Raw genomic sequence first — 17,751 nt, forward strand, 5'->3', positions numbered from 1 at the left:
GGTCTCGCACTCGGTGCGCGTCGACCGGGCGCCCGACAGGCGCCCCCGTTGGCCCTCGGCGTCCACCGCGCTTGCCCATGGCTGTCGCTGTGGAGGTTCCATTTTTTGCGCCGATCCCAGTCACTCGATAAGATCACGTGGAGCATAACCTTCCTTCGCTCATGCACTCCACGCCCCAGGCCCCGGCCGTGTACCGGCACCAGCCGACGGCGAAAGCGAGCAGCGATGCCTCGAAGAAGATGTACGAAGAGCTGAAAGCCCACCAGCGTCTAGAAGATGGCTCGCCCGACTATTTGCGCATGATTCTGGGGGCGCATCTGTACGACCTTGCCCGTCTGACTTCGCTCACGCCGGCGACGCACTTGTCGACGCGTCTTGGGTGCGAGGTGCTGTTGAAGCGCGAAGATATGCAGCCTGTGTTTAGCTTCAAGCTCCGTGGTGCCTACAATATGATGCGTCAGCTTGACGATACGCGCAAGTGGAAGGGCGTGGTCGCCTGCAGCGCCGGCAATCACGCACAGGGTGTGGCGCTCGCTGGCGCCAACTTGTCGATTCCGTGCACAATCGTCATGCCACGAGGTACTCCTCGCATCAAGTGGGAGAATGTACAGCGCCTGGGCGCCAAGGTCGTGTTTCACGGCGCCAACTTTGACGAGGCCAAGAAAGAGTCAGTGCGCCTGGCCGAGGCGTACGGCCTGACTATGGTCCCGCCTTTTGATCATCCCCAGGTGATTGCAGGGCAGGGCACCATTGGCGCGGAAATCTGCAGTCAGACGGACATGGAAAAGGTTAGTGCGGTGTTCTGTGCTGTGGGCGGTGGCGGCCTCCTCGCTGGTATCGCTGCGTACATCAAGCGCGTCGCGCCGCCGCACGTCAAGGTCATTGGGGTGGAGACCTTTGATGCCGATGCCATGACGCAGAGCATGGAGCAGGGACACCGCGTGGAGATACCGGACGTGGGTCTGTTCAGCGACGGCACCGCCGTGCGTCTGGTTGGCGACGAGTGCTTCCGCTTGTGTCATGGCCTTGTGGATGGTATGGTGCGTGTGTCGAACGATGAGATTTGTGCGGCCATCCGTGATATTTTTGAAGATACCCGCGCGGTCACCGAGCCGGCCGGCGCGCTTGCCCTGGCCGGCCTGAAGCGCTACGTGGCGACGCAAGGCGCTGCGGCCGCCGGGCAGCGGTACGTCGCCGTGATCAGCGGCGCCAACATGAACTTTGATCGCCTGCGGTTCGTCTCGGAGCGCGCAGGTCTGGGCGAGAAGCGCGAAGCTATCATGTCTGTGACGATCCCCGACCAGCCCGGTAGCTTCCTCAAGCTGAACCAGCACCTCTATCCCCGTGATGTAACCGAGTTTTCGTACCGCCACAATGGCACAAAGCAGGCGCAGATCCTCACCTCCTTCCTTCTCAACGGCAGCATTCCCGCGTCGGAAGCCAACCCGATCGTGTCCAGTGCGCTGCCGCCCGCCGATGGCGCCACAGTGCGTGAGCTTGAGTTGAAGGGTATCTTGGACGGCCTGAACAAGGCGGGCATGCATGCCGTGGATATCAGTGACAATGAGCTTGTCAAGTCGCACGCACGCTATTTGATCGGCGGCCGTGAGCCTGTGCCGAATGAGCGCCTGTTCCGTTTCCAGTTCCCGGAGCGCCCTGGCGCCTTGCAGCACTTCCTCGTGAGCATTGACGCGGGGTGGAACATCTCCCTGTTCCATTACCGCGCCGAGGGCGGCGACGTGGCGCGTGTATTGGCCGCGCTGCAAGTGCCGCCCGAGTCGAGCGACAAACTGAACGACTTTCTCGAGACGCTGGGGTATGCCTACGAGGAAGAGACCCACAACCCTATCTATCGGCAGTACCTGCTGTCCGACGCGAGCTAGGCTTTGTAGGGCTACAAAGACTGATGCGAGATCATGGCTTGATACTGGAGTGAGAACGTGCGACGCACCTGTGGGCAGGACTGCATGAGCTCAGCATGCGTGCCGCGCGCCAGGATCCGCCCATGATCGAACAGGAAGATGATATCGGCGGTGCGGATCGTGCGCATCCGATGCGCAATCGCAATTATAGTACACGTGCGAGTTTGGTGGAGCTGAGGTCAGAGCGCCGTACGTACCCGGCGAAGCGTCTCTTGGAACGCCTGCTCACTAGCGGCGTCCATCGCAGACGTCGACTCGTCGAGAAGCAGCAGCTTCGGCTGCCGCACGAGCGCGCGGGCAATTGCCACGCGCTGTTTTTGGCCACCGCTCAGTTGAGAGCCGCCAGTGCCAACGTCGGTATGGTACTGGTCGGGCAGAGCCTCAATCGTGGCGTGCACATGCGCTGCCTCGCACGCTGCGACGATGCGTGGGTCGACGGGCAGCCTGTGTGATGTTTCATGCATTTGCCTCTCGTCCGTCTGTGCGCGCACGGCCGGCACAGAGAGCGGATCGTCTAGGCCGAGCGCCACGTTAAACTCGATCGAGCCGCAGAACAGCATTGCCTCCTGTGGCACAATCGCCATGGCGCTGCGCAATGTGCTGGCGGGTATGGACGTTGTTGCATGTCCACCGACACGCACCGTGCCGTGCGAAGGCGCGTAGAAGTTTTCAATCAGGCTCATGGCCGTGCTTTTGCCCGACCCACTGGTGCCGATAAAGGCTGCAAACGCACCGGCTGGAATGTCCAAATCAATGCCATCAAGAGCAGGCGAGTCACGACCCAAGTAGGTGAACTGCACGCCACTGAACGTGACGGGCAGCGGGCCCTGGTCCATCGGTGGCGGCGCCTTCTCCTTTTCCAGGTCCACGGCGGCGGCGCGCGCGCGGCGCGCGCGGGGCTTGGGCGCCTCGGCGCGATCCAGTAGCGAAAAAATATTCGAGGCCGAGACTTGCGCCTTGGTAAAGTCGGGCGCAAAGGCCAGCAGCTGGCCGGATGACTGGGCGGAGAAGAGCAGCGCTGGCAGCACGGTGAAAAAAGCCACCTGGCTGTAGCGCTGCTCGGCGACGTTCTTGGAGCCCCACCAGTACGCAAAGCCATAGATAAAGTACGAGATGCTGAGCGAGATGGCCAAAAACATGTTGCCCACAACCAGGTGCCGCAAGCTTTCGCGGTACGAGCGCTCGAGGCTGTAGGAAAACAGCTGGAGAACGTCCTGTTCGCGGCCCAGCGCGGCGACCGTGCGCATGGACGAGACAGCCTCGACAGCCAGGGCCGTCGACTGTGCGTAGGCTGTCTCGTGGCGCTTTTGAAAGTCGGCAATGACTTTGAGGCGCAGGTAGCCTGCTGCCACAAGGATAGGCACCATCGCGAGGATCACGACGGCGATGCGCCATGCAACGATATGCGCCAAGGTAATCCCTGCAATGAGATTGACGAGAATGCTCACAATGGTACCGATCACGGTGCCTGTCAGCCCGCCCAGGTGACTCGTGTCCGTGCTCAAGTTCGCCATGAGGGTGCCAGGCGCAATGTTTTCTTTTTCGTACCAGGCCAAGGGGCGCGTAACCAGTACCGAGAACACGCGCTGCCGGAGCTGTATCAGGAGCCATTCCGACACGAACCCGAATGATGCTCCACTGAGAAAGTACGCCACCAGCTCAATCAGCGCCAGCACAAAGAAGAACAGGGCGAACCGATCCGAGCGCGACTCCACTTGCTCAGGTGGCTTGCAAGGATTCAGCGCCTCGATCACATGGCCAAAAAGCACAGCTTCGCCGGAGAAGGCCCCACCAATCACGGCAGACGCACACACGCCCAGCAGCGCGTACGGCCAAGGCCCGAGCGCCATCGACAGGAGGCGACCGAGTGCACGTGTGCAGGACATGGTGGGTGCCTTCGTGGGCTCCTCCGTAGGCCCTGACACACCCAGATTCGGGGGCGGCACGACGGGCTGCGCCGGCAGCGGCATAGGCAGGCGTCCTTGCAGCACCTCGGCATCATACTCAGGCGGGCTGGCTGCGTCCATGTCCTTGTCGGAGGACGCACTCTCCGTGTCCAGATCTGCCTCCGCAGGCTCGTGCTCCGATTGCGCGCGCACCAGGGCCGCATAGTGCCCTTGACGGCGGAGCAGCTCGGTGTGCGTACCGTACTCTAGCACCTCCCCATGCGCCATAACGACAATCTTGTCATAGTCGCGGATCGTCGAGAGTCGGTGCGCAATGGCAACGGTCGTGCGGTTCGCCGACACGCGATCGAACGCAGCCTGCACGGCCATCTCGCTCTGCGAGTCGAGGGCAGCGGTCGCCTCGTCCAGCACGAGCACACGAGGCTTCTTGATTACGGCACGCGCCAGTGCAATGCGCTGCTTTTGGCCGCCGCTCAGCGAGCGACCGCCATCGCCGACGCGCGTCACATACCCCTGGGGAAGCCGGAGAATAAAGTCGTGCGCAAACGAGAGTCGCGCTGCCTCCTCGCAGCGCTCGATCACCTCGTCCAGCGCTGCGCGCAGGTGCGCAGGGCACTGGTCCGCCCAGTCTGTTGGCAAGCTGGGATGGTCAAATGCGTACTGCTCGAGCCAGCGAATCACATCAAAGAGGTGTGCCATCGCAGGACTGCCTAGCAGGCCGTGCGCAATGCTCTCCAAGACAGTGCAGTTGAACAGGACGGGCTCCTGGCCAACGAGGCTCATCTGGGAGCGCAGCCAGCTGACTCGGAGCGAATGGATAGGCGTGCCATCATCCAGCGTGATGGTGCCGTTGGTGGGCTCGTAAAAGCGGTGCAGCAGCGATACAATGGTGCTCTTGCCACTACCACTGAACCCGCAGATACCGATGCGCTGCCCCGGCTCGATATCGAGCGTAAGGTGGCGGAGGACTGGGGCCTCCGGGCGCGCAGGATACGCGAGGCAAACGTCGTTAAAGCGGAAGCCGAGCGGGCCATCGCTTTGCGGCGGCACGATGCCCTCTTCGGAAAGGGCGTCGATATGAGCGGGCAGCTGGATGGTGTGCAGGAGCTGCGCGCCGGCGCCGCCAGCCGCTGAGAATGTCTGGAGGTACGGCGAGATTTGCCCCACGACGAATGAGGCATCCAGGAGAAGAAAAATGACCGTGTACACGTTGCCCACAGTGCTGGAGGCGTCGTCGCCGTCGGTGCGCATGTGATCCGAGACCATGCGGCTGCCCGAGTGAAAGGCGAGCGCATTGGCGGAATAAGCGACAAAGAAGAGGCAGCCGAGCATGGTGGCGGCGGACAGAGCGCGGTACATGCCACTGCGGCGCACAAGACCCAGATGCGCATGGAACAACTGGCCGAGCGGTGCCTGCGCCTGGAACGCCTGGACGACGGGCAAGTTCTGCAGGGCCTCGGTTGCGATGCTGGATGCATCGCCCATGTGCGTCGACATGCGCTTCGTGTAGCGCGAGACAAAGTGAGCGCCGACCAACGATACGATCAGGAACGCAGGCACGAGCGAGAGGAGCTGCGCGGCGAGCACAGGGAGCAAAACGAAGGCGGTAATGTAGCTCGCGAGAAAGTACGCGATGGAGGACAGGAGGATGCCGACCTTTTCACTCGTGCCGTTCTGCACGGTAATTAGGTTCTCGCCGAGACGCGTACTGATCTCGCCGGGAGGCAGCATGTCAAAGTAGCTCATGTCCTGCGACAAGAGCGCCCGCACGTACCGCTCGCGCAGGCGGCGCACGATGCGTTCACCGAGGAACGACCAGCAGCTCGTGTAGATCCAGATGAGTGCAAAGTTGACGGCGGCCACGATAATGATCTGCACGACATGGTCCTGCACGTCCTGCAGGAACTCGGCCTGTTGCGCGGGGTCCGGCGGCGCGAGGGTGTGCGCGACACATGCCTGCTCGTTGAACCCATTGACCATCTTGCCGAACAAGACGCCGATAATGGGCAGCGGCACACCCGCTGCGATGGCGGCGACTGTACCGACGACGAGGGCGGCGTACTCGGTTTTCGAGAGGTCGCGAAATAGGCGCACATAGCTCATCGACGGCAGGCCCCGCCGTACACGCGCGAGCCACGCGCGCGGCGTCCAGGCCATCTGCTCCGATGTCTCCGTCATTTGACAGGACAGGGAGGCAGCAAGCAGCGAGCAGCGCGCCTGCCGAGAAGGTCCAGCGCAGGCGCGTGGCTTCGCGCTCTTCTACCCGGCCTTGGCGACTTTTTATCAGATTAAATCAACGACATCCCTGTCTTCGGCCGATACAGGCACCACGATCAGTGCACCTTCCTGAGCAGGCAGGGGCGTCGTGCGTCTCCTCTCTTAGGTCTTCACCTAGCATGGGACGAGCGCCGTTTCCTGATGTGACGGGCCTGCGCCTACGGGCGCGCTCGCGTGACGCGTTCGCGCGCAGCGGCGCCCTGGGCCGTGCGTCCATCGAGACCACTCTCTCCTTAGAGGCCCTCCATGCACATGCTGAGGCCGCCCACGTAGCGGTGCGCAGCGTGCTGGCGGCCGCCTGGGTCACTGTCGCGTACATGTACATGGCACACGAGCTGGACGTGCTTGAGATGGATGCGATCGATGCTGCGCAGCAGGCCGCCGCGCTGCGACTCGGGCCGGCCGTGTGCGACATGCGCGACGCGCATGCGGTCCTCGGGGCGGTCGAGTCGGCGTGGCAGGGCGCACCGACCTCATGCGTCCAGGGCCCGATGGTCTTTGTCGATGCGCTCCAGGACGATGCATCGGCCGCCTGTGCACTTGCCACGCGTGTGCTCGGGCCAGATGTCGCGGTCGCCCTCGTGGCACACCGCGGGCGCGGCGCGCATGTCGGCCTCTCGCTCCTTGCGATACCGAGCGTGCACGTCGCTGGCTCAGCAGTGATGCAGCTGCGCCAGGTGGACGCGGCGCTCACAGCGCTCGCACACGGCACGGATCCAACGGCGCTGCCCGTGGCGCTGCAGGCTCTCAGCACGCCCCCGCCCCAGTACATCGACACGGACCAGCCTCACGGAGTGGCACATGAGCGCCTCGAAGATCAGTTCCGTCGACGCGCGCGCGCCATCCCGAGCGTGCCGGCCCTGGTATGCTGCAAGTCGGTCGCTCCACTCCACTTGGACACTTGGACGTATGCGGATCTCGACGCGCGGTCCGACGCCATTGCACGCCTCGTGTGGTCGCACGGCGTCGGCTATGCAGCGCCTGGCAACGACGACCAGATCGTGTCGCTGTGCCTCCCAAAATGCTTCGATATGTACGCGAGTATCCTGGGCATCCTCAAGGCGGGTGCCGCGTGGTGCCCGATCGATCCCAGCTGGCCCGCCGCGCGGCAGGCGGCCCTCCTCGACAAATCACGCGCGCGCCTCGTGCTGACGACGCAGGCGACCGCGGCGCATGTACGGGACGTGTGCCCGCCCACGATCCGCATGGCCTCGCTGGACGATCCCATCCCTGCAGCACCGACGCCGGTGCGCACGGCTGCGCGTGCGTCGCCCAAGCAGCTTGCCTACCAAATCTGGACGAGTGGGACCACCGGCCTGCCCAAGGCTGTCGGGATTGAGCACGAAGCCGCTGTCCAAGCGATGCGCGCGCTGCAGGCGGCCGTGCCGACGGACCTGCCTGACACGCCGGGCGAGCTGCGGTACCTGCAGTTTGCCGCGTACGTGTTCGACCTGTCCATCTTTGACATCTTCTATGCGTGGGGCCATGGCGGCACCGTGTGCTTTGCCCCCCTCGAGCTTCTTCTCACGCGCCTTGTCGATGTGGCGCAGGCCATGGCCGTCACACACACTCTCTTTACGCCCGCCGTCTCGGCGATGGTGCCGCGCCGCGCCGTGCCGACGATGCGCGTCATGGTCAATGGCGGTGAGAAACTATCCCAGGTCGTGGCGGACGAGTGGTCCCAGGGGTGCCGCGTCGTGAACATATACGGGCCGGCTGAAGCGACGCTGTCGCTGACGGCGCGCGAGATTCCCCCGGACGACGAGGTCAAGGCGCACAATATCGGCGTACCGTTTTCGGATGCGCTGTGCGTGCTCATGGACGAACATGGGCGGATCGTGCCCCGCGGCGCCATTGGCGAGCTCCTCCTGGGTGGCCCGCAGCTCGCGCGCGGCTACATGGGCGAGCCCGACAAGACCGCGGCCAAGTTCGTCGAGCACCCCACACTCGGGCGCCTGTACCACACGGGCGACCTCGCGCGGTACTTGTGGGACGGCCAGCTCGAGTACCTCGGGCGCAATGACGATCAAGTCAAGATTAACGGCGTGCGTATCGAGCTGCTGGAGATCAATGCCGCGGTCAAGTCGGCGTCCGAGCTCGTGCGTGATGCCGACACTGTCGCTATGCCGGCGCTTGATCCGTCGGAGCCGCCGAGGATCGTGGCCTTTGCCGTGGCGCCCACGAGCGACGCGCAGGACGCGCCGCTCATTCGCACTGATGCCGAGGCCGCGAGCCTGGCGCGCAAGCTGCGGAGCACTGTGTCGGACCTGCTTCCTGCGTACATGGTGCCTCTGCACTTTGTCGTTGTGCACGCGTTCCCCCGCACCTCGAGTGCGAAAATTGACCGCCGCACCGTGCAAGCCGCGTACGACGCGCTCGACGTGGCCGCCTGGGAAGCACAGGTTGCGGGGCCCACGGATGATTCGACGGACATCCTCTCGCACCCACTCGCCGTGGCCCTATGTGAGCGGCTGCCTGAGCTGCGCGCGCCGGGCGCGGCGCACCTCTCGTTCCCCCTCTTGGGCCTCAACTCGGTTCGGGCCATGGCGCTCTCTGCCCACCTCGTCAGCGACGGCTGGCCTGTGAGTGCTGCGGACTTTGCCAAGCACGATACGCTCGCCAAGCTCGTCAGCGCGCTGGATGCCGCGGAGCCAGCCGATGACCGCACCGCTGCGGCACAGGCCGTCGCGGAGGCGTGGATGTCGCTGTGCCGCACCGAGATCCCTGCACGCTTGGGTGCGCAAATACTCCCTGTGACGCCGACGCAGCAGGGCATGCTGCTGGAGACGTGTCTCGACCCTGCGCGCTACTGGCTGTACCGCTCGTGGCCCACACATGCACCAGTAGCGCCCGCCCAGCTGCAAGACGCGCTTCGCCGCCTCGCCACCGAGATGGACTGCTTGCGCATGGGCTTTGTGCCAGCCACGTCCGACTCGACATCGCCGTACGCGCCCGTGTACGCCGCGGTCGTGTACGAGTCTGTCACGCCCGTGGTGCATGTGTACACGGGTGATGCCTTTGCAGCGCTCGAGCCGCATCGCCCTGCGTGCACGTCGGGCGAGCCGTTGTGGCTCGCTGGATGCAGTGCCGAGAGCGTAACACTCGTGCTGCATCATGCCCTGTACGACGAGCCGACGCTAGAGCTGCTCGCAGAGCGCCTCGATGCACTGCTGCAGCGCTCGGACGCTCCTTGGCCTGCCGAGCCGTGGGCCCTGGCGCTGCCCGACATGCTGCCGCTCCCTGGCTCGGAGACCGAGTCCTCGGTCCTTGCGGCCTGGGCCGACGCCCTGCGCGGCCCATGGGACCACACGCCATGGCCGGCCCTGCGGGAGACGCGCGCGGCGCCGACCCACACGCTCCAGCGGTACGTGCGCCACGCCCGCACACCATGGACGGCCTTGGAGCGGGCGGCCGCGCAGCTCGGCGCTTCCGTCCGGCCGATGGCGCATGCCGCGTGGGCGCGCGTGCTGTGTGCGTATTTGGGCACGAGCGCCGTCTTGCTGGGCGACGTTGTGTCGCTGCGCAGCCGGCATGCCTCGAATGCACGCATCGGCGGCCCTCTGTTGTCAACGCTGCCCGCGGCGTATTCGATGGAGCATGGCGATACTGTGGCTGCGTACGTCGCGCACTGGCTCCACACGTACGCGCCGCTCCTCGACCGGCCGCCTGTCCCGCTCGCGCATGTCCGCACCCTCGTTGCGTGCCCGGCAGAGCAGCCCCTGTTCCACAGCTTGTTCGTGCTGGAGGCGCCGGACGCTGCCGCTGACGGCGCCGTGCTGGACCTACCGCGCGCGCACGACCAGGGCGTGCATGTTGAGCACGGCCTAGCGCTCGAGATGCGCGTGGACGGCGAGCAGCTTGTCCTTGCCCTCAACGCCCTCGACTCGCACGTGTCGCCGGCGTATGCGGACCAGCTGCTCGCGCAGCTGGACGCGCTCCTCGACGCCTACACGAGCGAGGTGCACATGCCGCTCGCTGCTCTGCCCATGCCGCAGACGCTCCTTGCAGTCGGCTCGTGTGTGCCGCCGGGCACGCCGCGCTACACCAACGTCGCGGCGTGGGCTGCACACCATGCCGCAAGGACGCCGCGCGCCGTGGCCGTCGAGATGCGCGATGCTGTGCCCGCCCGCCAGGTGGCTACGCTCACGTACGCGTCGCTGCAGGCACAGAGTGCCGCGACGGCAGGTGCCCTCGTTGCGTATGCGCCGCAGAGCGTCGCCGCCGTGGCACTGCGTCGCAGTCTCGACACGTACGTGGTGCTGCTCGGTCTCTTGCAGGCGGGCCTCGTGTACCTGCCGCTCGACGAGTCGCTGCCCAGCGCACGCAAGGCGCAGCTCCTGCACGACAGTGGGGCGGCGTGTGTCATCACCGACGATGCCGATCCCACCTGGGCCGGGCGCGTGGCCGTGCACCGCCCTGCGGAGCTTGCGCGCCATGCCCCGGCGCACCGCGATGTGGCGCCTGGCGACGCGGCGTACGTGCTGTATACGTCGGGGTCGACGGGCCAGCCCAAGGGATGCATCCTCTCGCACGCGAACCTGGCGCATGCCGTGGACAACTTCCGCTGCGCCTTGGAGGACGCCCAGCCTCGCAGCCTGTGCGATGCGCGGTTCCTCGCGCGCTCCGCTGAGGCCTTTGACGTGCACCTGCTCGAGTGCTTCCTGGCGCTGCAGAGCGGCAGTACGATTGTGACGATGCCGCGCCATGCGCTGCTGGCGGACCTCGGCGCTGCGATGGCCGATGCGCAAGTGACGCATGCGTGCGTGGTGCCCTCGCTCTTTTACACGCGCGGCCGGCGTGTGAGGCCCAGCGACGTGCCGCACCTGCGCGTGCTCGTCGTCGGTGGCGAGCGACTCGCCGACGACATCGTGGACATGTGGGGCGCGTCGGACGTGCCGGTGCTCAACGCGTACGGGCCGACGGAGGCGACGATCGGCATCTCGTGCACGCGCGTGCACGCCGACACGCGCGCCTCCAACATTGGGCGCGCGTTCCCCGGCAACCAGTTTGTCGTGCTGCGCACACGCGACTCGGCGGCGCTGCGTGGCGAGCCGGGCGAGCTGGCGATCGTCGGCACGCACGTCGGCCTCGGCTACGTGCACGCGAGCGAGGCGCCCTTCTTTACGTGGGACTCACAGCGTGCGTACGCGACCGGTGATCGCGCGCGCATGACACCGAGGGGCGACATTGAGTATCTCGGGCGCGTGGGCCACGACCAGGTCAAGGTGCGCGGCGCGCGCGTGGAGCTGGGCGAGATTGCGTCTGTGCTTCAGGCAGGCGGCGCAGCGCAGGTCGCCGTGCGCCTGCTCACCCACCCGCAGTGGCCTGAGCCGCACGTGGTGGCGTTCGTCGCGCCGACCGCGCGCGTCGGCCCTGCCGAGTGGCAGCCCGACGAGGATGTGACACCGATCCGTGCTTATGCACGTGCGCACATGCCCTCGTACATGGTGCCGAGCGTCGTGCTGCCCCTGCGCGCCTTGCCGCTCGCGCGCGTGAGCGGCAAGCTGGACCACGGCGCGCTCGTGGATGCGTACGCGCGCTTCGCCCCGGACGCCGCGGCGCAGGCGGATGCACCACCCGAGACGCCCGAGGCGCGCACGGCCGCGCGCGTAGTCCAGCGCGTGCTCGGCGTCGCGCACGTCGGGCTCCACACGGATCTCTTTGGGCTCGGCCTCGACAGTGTGCGGGCCGTGCGTCTCGCACAGGCGCTCGGCGAGGCGGGCGTGCCTGCGAGCCTGCCCACGATTCTGACGCAGCCGACGCTCGCGGGCCTGCTCGCTGCGTCGCCGTGCGACGCGCCGCCCGAGGCCGCGGCTGACGGCGCCCTGCCGTGCCTTCCGCTGCAGTGGGCCACGCTCGCCCACTCGCTCGCTGATCCCGGCCGGCGCCTGTACATCAACCATGTGCGTCTCACGCTGGATGTCGCCGATGACAGCGCGCGCTGGGCGTATGTGCAGCACTGGCGCGATACGCTCGCGCGCTTTGGCATCTACCGCAGCGTGTTTGAGCTGGGCGAGACGGCAACGCAGCGCGTGCTCCCGGCGCTGCCCAGCATCGAGGCCCGTGTGCGTGCGCCCTGCTCGCAGGCCGCGCTGGATGGCATCGCAGACGACATGCTGCAACGCGTCGCGTCGCGCCCGCTCGTGCGCCTCACTCTGTTCGACGACGTGCTCTGTCTAAGTGTGCATCACGCCGTGTACGACGCAGCGTCGCTCTCTCTGCTTATGGCCGCGGTCGACGGCCGCGCGGCGCCCGACACCTTTGCGGATGTGGCGCGCCTCGCGGCGCGCACGAGCGCCGCGAGCGCCGCACACTACACGCGCGTGCTCGATGGCATGGTGCGCACGCCCGTCCCCACGGTGACCGGGCGCTACAGCGCGCGTGGGCCGAGCGTGTCGCTGACGTACCGCGCGCGCGTCTCGGCGGCGCGCCTCGCGGCCCATGCGCAGGCACACAAGGTCACGCTGCCGGCCCTGCTGCTCCACGAGTATGCCGCGCTCTTCGCGCAGTATGTGGGCGAGGCGGAGGCCACGCTCGGCGTCGTGCTTAGCGGGCGCCTCGCGCATGTCGCGCATGCGGATGCGCATGGCCCATGTATCTCTACGGTGCCCTTCCGCTGGACGGGCCGCGATCTCCATGCTGCGCACGAGCAGCTTGCCGCCGCGGTGGCGCACCCGTTCGTGCACCTAACGGACGTGGCGCACGCCCTGCACATGGACACGACGCTCTTTGAGGCGCTCTTCTCGTTCCTGCCGGCGACGCCGTCCGTGTGCCCATGCGGCGTGCGCGCCGTGCACGACGCGATGGCCTCGGACTTTCCGCTCGCGCTGCAGGTGTCCGTCGACGCTGACAACACGCTGATGTTCGACGTGACGTATGCGCCTGACCGCCTCGTGCCAGCGCAGGTCCAGCTCCTGGTCGAGCAACTGGAGGACGCGCTGCGCGCGTGCCTGGGCGAGGCACGCACGGACCTCGCACTCCGCTCGGTCGTGCATGAGACGCCTGTGCAGCCCACGCCGGCGGACGCCTTCCTCGCGCGCTTCGCGATGCATGCGCGTACGCGGCCGGACGCCGAGGCCATTACGTTCGCCACGTCGATGGAGCCGTTCGTCGCGCAGACGCTGTCGTACGCCGAGCTGGACCGCCGCTCGAGCGTGTATGCCGGCCACCTAGCGGCGTGCGAGGGCGGCGCCGTGTATGTGCACCTGCCACGCACGCTGGACCTGTACGTGGTGCTCCTCGCGACGTGGAAGGCGCGCAAGACGTACGTGCCGCTGGACCCGACGCTGCCCACGGAGCGACTCGCGTACATGATCGAGACGGTGGGCCCCGGCACGCTCGTGAGCGCGGCGCCGTGGCGCGACGTGCGCTTGCCGCTGCGCACGCTCGCGGACCTGCAGCGGCCGTGCGCGCCGCGCACGCCGGTGCCGTCGCTGGACGGGCCCGCGTACATTCTCTTTACGTCGGGGTCGACAGGCAAGCCCAAGGGCGTGCAAGTGTCGCACCGCGCGCTCGCAGCCGCGATCGTCTCGTGGGAGGCCATGCTGCCGCATACGCGCGCGTCGCGCATGCTCCAGCTGGCGTCGCCGGGCTTTGACGTGTCGCTGTTCGAGGTGTGCCTGCCGCTGGCGCTCGGCTTTGCGATGGCCAGCGCGCCGAAAGAGGTGCTGCTGACCGACCTGGAGCTCGCGTTCCGGTGCCTGCGCATCACGATGGCCGACCTGCCCGCGGCACTCGCGGCGCTGGTGCGCCCCGAGCGCGTGCCGCGCCTGGAGTGGCTCATGAGCGGCGGCGACGTCATTGACGAGCGCGTCGTGCGCGCATGGGGCACGCCGCCGCAGCGGCTCGTCAATGCGTACGGCCCCACGGAAGGCACGATCGGCAACACGCTCGGCTTCGTCGACGCGCACACACGCCGCTCGGTCGTGGGCGACGCGTACCCGACGTCCGCGGTGTGGATCGTGCGAGACGGCGACGTGGCCTACCGCGGCACGGTCGGCGAGATTGTCGTCGGCGGGCCGCAGGTGGCCGACGGCTACGTGGGCGCGCCCGAGCTGACCGCGGCGCAGTTCCCGACGCTGCGCGGCGCGCGCGTGTACCGCACCGGCGACCGCGGGCGCATGCTGTGGGACGGGCGCATCGAGTGCCTGGGCCGCCTCGCGCGCGGCCAGGTCAAGGTCAACGGCCAGCGCGTGGAGCTCGACGAGATCGCGCACGAGCTCGCCGTCGAGGAGGGGATCGCCGATGCGTGTGTGCAGTACCTGCAGCATCCGTCGCACGCGTCGCGCCAGCTCGTCGCGTTCGTCGCGCTGCGTGCGGCGCCGCTGGAAGGCTCGTCGCTCGCTATGCGCACGGACGACGAGGCGCGGCAGCGCGCCGCCGCCTGCGTGGACAGCGCGCGCCGCCGCCTCGCCCCGTACATGGTGCCTGCGCACACGATCGTGCTCGCGGGCCCGCTGCCGCTCACGCCGAACAACAAGGTCGATACGAAGCGCCTCGCTGCGTGGTACATGACGCTCGAGCCGACGGGGCTGCGCGCGCCGCGCGCGGCGGCACCGCTCACAGAGCGCGAGCGCACCGTGCTGCGTGCCATCGCGCAGGTCGGCGGTGTGTCCGTCGACGACGTGGACCGCCATGCCTCGTTCTACGCGCTGGGCTTCGACTCGCTCTCGGCCATCCGGCTTGTCACGGCGCTGCGCGACGCCGGCGTGCGCCTCACGGTGCGCGAGCTCTTGCAGCACGCGACACCGGCGCGCCTCGCGCGCGCCCTCGACGAGGCGCCGGCGCGCACGGACGACGATGCGCAGGCGTACGCGGCGCTGTGCGCGGCGGGCGCCGACCTGCTTCGCGCGCCTGGCGCTCTGCCGTGCACGCCGCTGCAGGCCGGCATGCTCGCCGAGTGGGCCGCGAGCGATGGCGCGCTGTATGTGCACACGCACGTGTGGGACGTGGATCGCGCGCCGCCGGCCGTGGAGGCGGCCTGGCGCGCGCTGGTCGCGCGCCATGATCTCCTCCGCACGCGCTTTGTCGCGCACGAGCACAAGATCGTGCCGTGGGTGCAAGTGACGAGCGCTACGCACGCCCCTGTGGTGCGCACGCATGCCGCCGAGGACGCCTGGGCGTCGGTGGGCGCCGCGGCGCGTGCCCTGTGTGGCGCAGCGCAGCCGCACGCCCTGGACCTGCTGCCGACGGCGCACGGCACGCGCATGATCCTCACGCTGCATCACGCGCTGTACGACGCACACACGCTCGGCCAGGTGCTCGAGGACATGGACGCCGCGCTGGAGGGCCACGCGCTGCGGGCGCGCCCGCCGTTCGCCGCGGTCGTGCCGCACCTCGCGAGTGGCGAGCCACACGTGCCGTACTGGCTCGACACGCTGGCCGGGCATGTGCCGGCGTGGCTCGGGCCGCCCGGGGGCGCGCGCGCCTCGTGCACGGTCGAGCGCGCTACGGTGCTGACGAGCGCGGCCGTGGAGCGCGTCTGTCAGTCGCTCGGCGTCTCCGTCCACGCGTTTGCGACGCTCGCCTTTGCGCATGTGCTCGCCGAGTGCACGGGGTCCTCGGACGTGTGCTTCGGCCAAGTGCTGAGCCTGCGCACCGACGTCGACGGCGGCCTCGATGTGCTGGGCCCCGTGCTGAACACGGTGCCGACGCGCGTGGCGCTGCGCGAGGCGAGCGTGAGGGCGCAGCTCCAGGCGCTGCAAGCCCAGATCGATGCGTCGCGTCCGCACCGGCACGCGCCGCTACGGAGCATTGCGCGGGCGCACCAGCGCACACACACGTCGCCGGCGCCGCTCATCGATGCGCTCCTGGACGTGCAGCGCCACGAAGAGGGCGCGGCGTGGGCGCATCTGGCGCCCGTGCCGCTGCCCCGCGACGACGAGGCGCAGTACGCGCTGAATGTGGAGGTGGTACAGACGTCGCGCGTGGCGCTCGTGGCGCGGAGCCGCGTGTCGTTCCGCGATGCCGCGGGGCTGGCGCAGCTGCTAGCGCGCATGGAGGCGCTCATGCAGGGCATGCTGTCGCCGTCCGATACGCTCGAGCTGGACCTGGCCCCTGGGCGTCCCGCGGCGCCGCGCGCGACGGCGCCGGCGCCGGCGGCGCTTGTCGACCGACTGCGGGCGCTGCTCGCGGACCTCGCGCGTGTGCCTGTGGAGGAGGTGGACGCGACGACGCCGCTGCTCGCGCTGGGCCTCGACTCGATCGCGGCGATCCAGGTCGTGGCGCGCGCGCGTGCGCAGGACTGGGACCTGCAGGTGAGTGACCTGGCCGCCGGCACGCCCGAGGGTGTGGCGGCGGCGTGGCTGGAGCGGCATCGCTCGGCGCCCGCGCCCGCGCCCGCGCACGACTGGCGTCGCGGCGCCGAGGCCGTGTGCGCGGCCGTGCGGCGCCCCCTCGACGCGGTGCTCCCAGTGTCGGCGGGGCAGGCCATGCACCTGCGGCAGTGGGTCCAGACTGGCTACCGGCTTGGATGGTTCGCGTTCGTGTACGAGACCCGTCTCGGCGACGTGGAGCGGTGGCGCGCCGCGTGGGAGCAGCTGCAGCAACGGCACCCGATCCTGCGCACCATGTTTGTGTGTGTCGAGGGCCGCGCATGGCAAGCGGTTGTGCCAACGACGCAGCCGCTTCAGGCGCATCCGCGCGCGGCTGCGCCGCACGATGCCGTGCAGGCGGTCCTGGACCAGCGCGCGCAGCTGCCCGCGGACACACAGCCCTGGGCCGCCGCGGACGTGGTGCCGGCGGCCGACAGTGTGTACTTGGTGCTGCACCTGTTCCACCCCATGTACGATGCATGGTCGCTGCCGCTGCTCCTGGACGACCTCGTCGCGCTGTACGAGGGCCGGGCGCCCTCCGCGCACGCCGACATGGCGGACCTCGTTGCGCTCGCGCCGGATGCGTCGGCCGTGGCGCACCACTGGGCGCCGCTGCGCACGGTCGCGCCGTGCATGCTGGGCGCGACGGACGTCGCCATCGGCGATGCATGCACGTTTGTGCATCGAATGCGTGCCGTGCACGGCGTAGAGCGCCTGCGCGTGGCGCTCGCCGAGCAGCAGGCGAGTCTCCCCGCGCTCGTCGCCGCGGCGTGGGCGCATGTCCTGCACCAGTGGACGGGCGCGGCTGCGCCGGTCTTTCTGCTGCACCACGCGGCGCGCTCGGTGCCGATCGAGCACGCGGCGGACCGGGCGATTCCCTGCCTCAACCTGCTGCCTACGGTGGTGCCGCTGGCGTCCTCGCTCACAGCTACGGCGCAGCACATGACCGCCGTGATCGCGGCGCGTGTGCCGCTGGAGCAGGCATCGCTCGAGCAGATCTTCGACGCGATTGGGCGGCCGGCTGCGCCGCTGTGCAACACGGCGCTGAACGTCCTGCGGGGCGCGCACGCCGGCCGCGCGCCGAGCGCGCTGCAGCCGCGCCAGGCCCTCACGCAGCCGCGCCTCGCGCGCGCGCAGCGCATGGTGCCGTCGTCGTCGTTCGATGCGTGGCCCGGCGCCCAGTTCGTGGCGCCGTCGTTGGTCCATGTGGATGTGTGCGTGGAGGCGGACGACACACTCTCGCTGGCGCTGCGGTGTCCCGCCGCGGTGCTCGGTGGGGACGAGGCGAAGGCGGTTCTGGCGGCGCTGGCCGATGTGCTGCGTATACCATAG

The 17,751-nt window shown here is 68.2% G+C and overlaps 3 protein-coding genes across 3 annotated transcripts; 2 read left to right on the forward strand and 1 right to left on the reverse strand.

Moving 5' to 3' along the window:
* Positions 1–161: 161 nt before the first annotated feature.
* Positions 162–1,883, forward strand: MSY001_2479 (uncharacterized protein; the record flags this gene model as incomplete). Its single annotated transcript, XM_018884336.1, has 1 exon — positions 162–1,883. The coding sequence occupies one exon, from the start codon at positions 162–164 to the stop codon at positions 1,881–1,883; it is 1,722 nt and encodes a 573-aa protein (XP_018741005.1).
* Positions 1,884–1,894: 11 nt separating this feature from the next.
* On the reverse strand, positions 1,895–5,932 carry MSY001_2480 (uncharacterized protein; the record flags this gene model as incomplete). Its single annotated transcript, XM_018884337.1, has 2 exons — positions 1,895–2,095; positions 2,120–5,932. The coding sequence occupies 2 exons, from the start codon at positions 5,930–5,932 to the stop codon at positions 1,895–1,897; spliced, it is 4,014 nt and encodes a 1,337-aa protein (XP_018741006.1).
* A 293-nt stretch (positions 5,933–6,225) lies between these two features.
* On the forward strand, positions 6,226–17,751 carry MSY001_2481 (uncharacterized protein; the record flags this gene model as incomplete). The annotated part of the gene is made up of 2 exons (XM_018884338.1): positions 6,226–9,173; positions 9,201–17,751. The coding sequence occupies 2 exons, from the start codon at positions 6,226–6,228 to the stop codon at positions 17,749–17,751; spliced, it is 11,499 nt and encodes a 3,832-aa protein (XP_018741007.1).

This window comes from Malassezia sympodialis, genomic scaffold (genome assembly GCF_000349305.1).
Source record: "Malassezia sympodialis ATCC 42132 genomic scaffold, msy_sf_11, whole genome shotgun sequence".
Taxonomy (NCBI): Eukaryota; Fungi; Basidiomycota; class Malasseziomycetes; order Malasseziales; family Malasseziaceae; genus Malassezia; species Malassezia sympodialis.